This window comes from Mycetomoellerius zeteki, unplaced genomic scaffold (genome assembly GCF_001594055.1).
Source record: "Mycetomoellerius zeteki isolate Tzet28-1 unplaced genomic scaffold, Tzet1.0 scaffold439, whole genome shotgun sequence".
Taxonomy (NCBI): domain Eukaryota; kingdom Metazoa; phylum Arthropoda; class Insecta; order Hymenoptera; family Formicidae; genus Mycetomoellerius; species Mycetomoellerius zeteki.
The window spans coordinates 57,521-63,732 of record NW_017257434.1 but is presented as its reverse complement, the minus strand read 5'-3'; the positions used below and the strand labels follow the sequence as shown (position 1 = coordinate 63,732).

Here is a 6,212-nt window from a genome sequence, read left to right as displayed (position 1 = left end):
CTAGTTCTTTTGATTTATAAGGAGCCTTTGTTAGTTTGATTTATTATATAGCAATATATAGATATATAAATAACATTGTACTTAATAAAATTTGTCTTCCGTCCTGATGCCTATTTAACTTCCAAGTCTCGAGTACTACTATCTCAGCGGGTACGTGACCTTAATTCTTTTTATCTAATAGTTCGTGTCCTCCGTCGTGTAAATACACTAGTGATCGAATTTCTGATCGAAGCATTCTTTGATCGTTCACTTTCCTCGTTATGAGACACAAGATCATTTTTCATCAATTCATCTTTTTCATATTGCTCGTCATATTGCTGATCGAATTATTATATTGCTTCTGTTTCATATAGCGAGAACGAATTATACTTTGACGAGAGATCCTGCAGAATCCATAAATTCGTGGGCGCAATGCGAAACGGCTATCAAGGAGATCAAGCAAGAAGACCGTGCGACAATCGTGGACGATAGTCCCTCCAGATTGTATTCTACATGGCTGTCTCAAGAGTAATTGTTCTCTTTTTCACAAACTGTGAAAAATCTTTATTATAAATGCGATTTGAATCTTAAATAGAAATCGTAATTATCAATATTATATATCTTTTATTGCAGATGCGAAGTGCGAGCTGGCCCTGAGTATATAATCAGAAAATACACATTTTTCAAGAACGGCACGTTTCTCCTGTTACGTTATCATTATGCCGAAGAATCGTGCAGCATAGCGACGCACACTGTTACAATTCGCGGTTCCATCAAGTTGCTAGGATCGTCCGCCATCGTTTCTGGCGCTACTGAAACGAGATTTCACGTAGATGCCATTAATATTGTACCTTTGAATCGACAGGTATTTCCAAATCGATTAAATATATCCGAGATGAAATCAATTCGCGAACGTAAAGTAAAATTATTGTAAATATAGGAGATGGATTATTGTACCATATAGGAGATGTATCATTAAACGGTGGTATGAAAGACATCCTAGCTAATAATTAATAGAACTGTTATACATATAATATTGTATATATAAAAGACGCAAAAGAACGAAATCAAATTATTTGTAATTGTTTAGTAAAAATTAATTTCACAGGTCGCTCACAAGTTTGAGCATAGATTGAATCTGACTTGCGGTCCCCAGCCGAAATGGCGACCTTACGTTCCCGAAGTGGTTTACGAGCAGCCACGGCAACGCTCGGCGGCGCCATTTTGGCAAGGTCCAATCTACAATTCTCTGCAGATACACTCGTCTGCGAAAAAAAAACTCGGTATGAACTGTTTAGAACCTTTTGGGATCAAATTCACCGAATTGAAACTGCTGAGAGTGCAGAAAAAATCGTTTGGAAGCTCGTCCAGCAATGATCGGTATCATAAGCTTCCACAATTTCAACTTTTCTTAGCCAGCTCAACACCCAACATTCATTCTCGCTGGAATTACAAACCGACCTCCTTACAATCTACGGCGATGATCCGCGACGACACGGTACGTTTATCCATACTTTTTTTGCAGGCTTGGGAAATAACGCGTTTAAATCATTATTATTATTCTTTTTTTCTATCTGTTATATAATGGTAACAGTAACATTTTTACAGTAACGGTAACGAATTTAGCATTACTATTTTATCGTTACTTAGTCTCCTATTAATTTTTGTATGTCTATTCAATAGATAGAGCATTACTTTTGATTGGATAGAAATATTTTAATTATTATATATATAAATAACAATCTAAATATTATTCTGAAACCACGTTTTGTATTTTATATCTTATTAAGCTGCATATTGAAAATCTATAATATAATATATACATATATACATATATATATATCATAGGTCGATAGATAAATCAGGCCGTTAGCTAAAAGCCTGGGCCTTTCGCTTAATGCCAGCCGATAGGCAAATCTGCGTATCGAACGTCATCGTTTGTCTAACGGCCGGGTGAAATTAGGAAGTTGAGCTAAAAGTTGGCAATTAGCCTAAACGCCGAAAACATTCTTCAGGCCATTAGAATAAGAGATCGACAATAATCGCCACAGGAAATAGAAAAACAATAATAATAAATTCAATCTGTGTAAAAACAATAGAATGTTCTAGAAAGGAAAGTTTTGGAAGGAGAATGTTCTAGAAGGAGAATATTCTAAAAGGCTGAGGAGATATAAAAAGAGGAGCGCGCGAGAGATGAATAATCAGTATTGTCAGTATATTATAATCAGTATATCGTAATCAGGCTACAATTATCGAAAGAGTCTACCGCGATAATCAAAGGTGTAAAATCGTATATTATATATAAACCGCATAAACGTCAAAATTCAATTTAAGCTGTAAACATGGGTGATAATAATACAGTAAATCGCCAAGAATTTGAACGCAAATTAAAAGAAACGTAACGGTTAGGCAGTAACAGAGCTGTGTGGGATAGGAATCAATTGCAAAGTGTTATTAATTCGTTGTCGGAACTAGAAGATGGAAATATAAAAAAAATCAATATCTCATTATCATTACGATAAAACATATCAACTTGTAAGAATCGGGAGTGAAACACGTATAATTTTGAGAAGGAAGGACGCAAGTGATCCGTTAATTTTTATGGTAGCTCTTGAAGATTATTATGAAAAGCTTCTAGAAGCACACATTCAAACCGGGCACGGAGGAAGAGACAAAATGATGTATTATGCTCGTGATAAGTGGCGAATTTCCAAATCGGCATGTCATCTATTTGCAGCATGTTGTTAAATCTGTACTAAGAAACGCGTCACTCCTAAAACCGGTGTTATTGTTAAATCAATAAAGACTGATGGATTTAACATATGAGGTCAAGTGGATTTGATTGACTTTCAATCATGTCGTGATGACGATTTCAACTTTTTAATGAACTATCAAGATCATGGGACAAAATTCTTACATCTGTAACCATTAAAATCTAAACATGCTTGTAACGTAGCAAACGAATTATCAAAAATTTTCTTCACCTGGGGTGCGCCGCAAATTCTGCAGAGTGATAACGGACGAGAGTTCGTTGCGACTGTCATATACGAACTTATGTGTCTATGGCCACACTGCAAAATTGTTCACGGACGTCCGCAACATCCTCAAAGTCAGGGAAGTGTCGAGAGGTCAAACACCGATGTTGAAAATATGTTGCATGCTTGGATGATTGATCACAATTCCACAAATTAGAGTCGTGGGTGCTACAAAGTACAGGTAAACTAAAATTTTTGTCTCTTTATTCCAAATTTTTTCGTACTTTTTATACGGAGTTCATTTTACATTCTAGTGGCAAAAAAACACTTCTCATAGAGTAATTAACAGGACTCCGTATGAGGCTTTATTGGGGCCTATCAAGTGTGGTTTGAGAAGCATTTCCCTTCCAGTCGAAATTTTGAATACGTTAGACACCGAGAAAGATTTGCAGCAAGTACTTCAAGAACAATCCATTCTTCAAGACTGTGAAGAACTTCCTGATTCTGGGCCTACATCACAAGGAGACTCATGCAGTATTTGTCACCAACTTCTTCAAGCTGACGAAACTTCTTGTTCAGAATGTAATGTAAGAATTCATTCTGAATGCGGTGAATCACATTTGCGAGAAAGTGAGCAAGTATTTTGCCCGCTGTGTATCAGAGGAAAGCGTTTGATTGACACTCGCAATGATTGCTTTAAACGTCAAAAGAAAGAAGTTGAGAAGATGGTATCATTTTCACAAAATATATTTCCGCCACTGCATGTAGGAGACACAATCACATTATCGGTTCCAACCATAGATCGTGGGCCATTAGACTTTCCAAATATTTTTGGTTCGATTATAAATGTTGAAAACGATGTTTACCAAATTGAAACAAACGATGGTGTAATAAAGAGTTGATTTCCCAGAACTGACATTGCGAAGTCGGGTGAAAATATTATGTGGTGTACAATAATATAATATGCAGAAGAAGTATCCAAAGGCATTGTACTCTCTTTAAGAGAAGCAGCAGCTAAACAGTCCTTATCGGGGGAACAAGGATACAAAAAATGTAATAGCAAAGCAGCGAAGAACCAATGTAAAACTAAAAGATGTGCGTGCTTTAAAGTAGGTATTTTGTGCAATTCACGTTGTCATATAAGCGCACCTTGCTTTAACAAATAAAATGGTGCATATGTAAATATATTGCAATGTAAAATTAAATATTCATTAACTCTATGACATATCAAAAAATTCCCGGAATTACCACCAGATGATGCTCTGAGTCAGCTGATTTGAGTTCTGTTCAATGATTTGAGTCTTGTTTTTTTGGTTAGGTTGCCACACCTATCATTGACATTTCCACCAAATTTTATCGCCATATCTTGACATTTGTAAAAGTTACGCCGTCTTGAGTACATCTACCTCTGCACGTGTTTTCGATTTTTTACAGTTTTAAAAATGGAGTTGAATTTGCAACAACGAGTTTGTATTAAATTTTTTGACCAAGAACGAAACGAATACCATCCAACAGCCATCGAATTCACCCTATATGGCTCCCTGCAATTTTTTTCTGTTCGATCGAGTCAAAAAACTACTACTAAGGGGTAATGGAAAATTCGAAGACGACTCTGATGGCTATACCGACAATAGAGTTCCAGAAATGTTTCGAGAGCTGGATCAAGCGCTGGCATAAGTGCGTTGCAGTCGATGGGGAGTACTTTGAAGGGAACAATATCACTTTTGATGAATAAACTTGTGTTTTGAATTTTCTGAATAAATTCCGGAAACTTTTTGATCAAGGTATGTATTATATTATAAATAACCAGTACAATTATTGTTCACAATAAGGAATACAATTTTTATCACAATATTTTCATTCTCATAACTCTTATTTCGATCTCTTATTCTAATGGCCTGAAGAACGTTCGGCGTTTAGGCTAATTGCCGACTTTTAGCTCAACTTCCTAATTTCACCCGGCCGTTAGACAAACGATGACGTTCGATACGCAGATTTGTCTATCGGCCGGCATTAAGCAAAAGGCCCACGCTTTTAACTAACGGCCTGATTTATCTATCGGCCTACGACATATACACACATATGTAACGTGAACTATAATTTTTTTTACTTTCAGTAAATAATTAGAATACATTCTTGATACATTCTTGATTCATTTGTCTGTAGCGTTATAACGCTAACAGACAAATGAATAAAAAAAAAGTTAAAAGGCAAGACTATATATAATATACTATTCCAGACAGCACATGATATCATGCTAACATTCAATATTCATACTGAATGTACTGTGATTATACCGAATAAACCAGAAACGTTAATGTGACATCTCTCAGTAAAATATTATTTCTTGTACATTGTCAAGATATATCAAATATAATAACTAAACTTCGATGTTGAATATACTGCTATCATATCGATTATACCCAAGACGTCTTTAAATTATTCTTGCAGTATATCTCGTGTACGTCTGTCATATATTTTCAGAACAAACTCACAACATAAAATGCAGAACCAACGTTGCCTGCTGCATTTAATTTCTATAAGCATTGCACTTTTAACCCAGAAAAGATCTTCCATTTTTTCTTGGTTATCTTTTCTATAGTAATAGTTTATTATTATAGAAATTATTTTTTGAAATTATATTTTACATTCATATTTGTGGCACTAAAATTTGTAAATACAAGTACCGGAACACGCGGCAGTCATAGCGCCATCAGGAGTGCGTTCCAAAACTGGACTATATCAACTCTGAGTATCTTTTATCTTTGTTCAACATTCAGTGAACACAAGGATAAAATGATATTGTACTTGAGTTGACAAAAGTCGAGTTTTGGAACGCATTCCAAAGTGAATCCCAAATTAACAAATTGGTACTCTGGAATTACAAGCAATTATTTTTCATTGTACGGACTAGTATAAATTTCAAATCAAATCTCAATAAACGACTTTATATTTTGTTCAGAAATAAATATATAATAAGAATAACATATCGCACTTATACTACGCGGCAGTCATAGCGCCATCAGGAGTGCGTTCCAAAACTGGACTATATCAACTCTGAGTATCTTTTATCTTTGTTCAACATTCAGTGAACACAAGGATAAAATGATATTGTACTTGAGTTGACAAAAGTCGAGTTTTGGAACGCATTCCAAAGTGAATCCCAAATTAACAAATTGGTACTCTGGAATTACAAGCAATTATTTTTCATTGTACGGACTAGTATAAATTTCAAATCAAATCTCAATAAACGACTTT

At 35.2% G+C, this 6,212-nt stretch overlaps 1 protein-coding gene across 1 annotated transcript in view; it reads left to right on the top strand.

Annotated features, from left to right (window-relative positions):
• Nucleotides 1-6,212, top strand: part of LOC108726819 (uncharacterized) — a 31,861-nt gene that overhangs the window by 12,663 nt on the left and 12,986 nt on the right. The window contains exons 2-4 of the mRNA XM_018454588.1: nucleotides 354-507; nucleotides 613-844; nucleotides 1,088-1,477. Coding sequence (XP_018310090.1) covers nucleotides 354-507; nucleotides 613-844; nucleotides 1,088-1,477 — 776 coding nt within the window. The remainder of the gene's footprint in view (nucleotides 1-353; nucleotides 508-612; nucleotides 845-1,087; nucleotides 1,478-6,212) is intronic.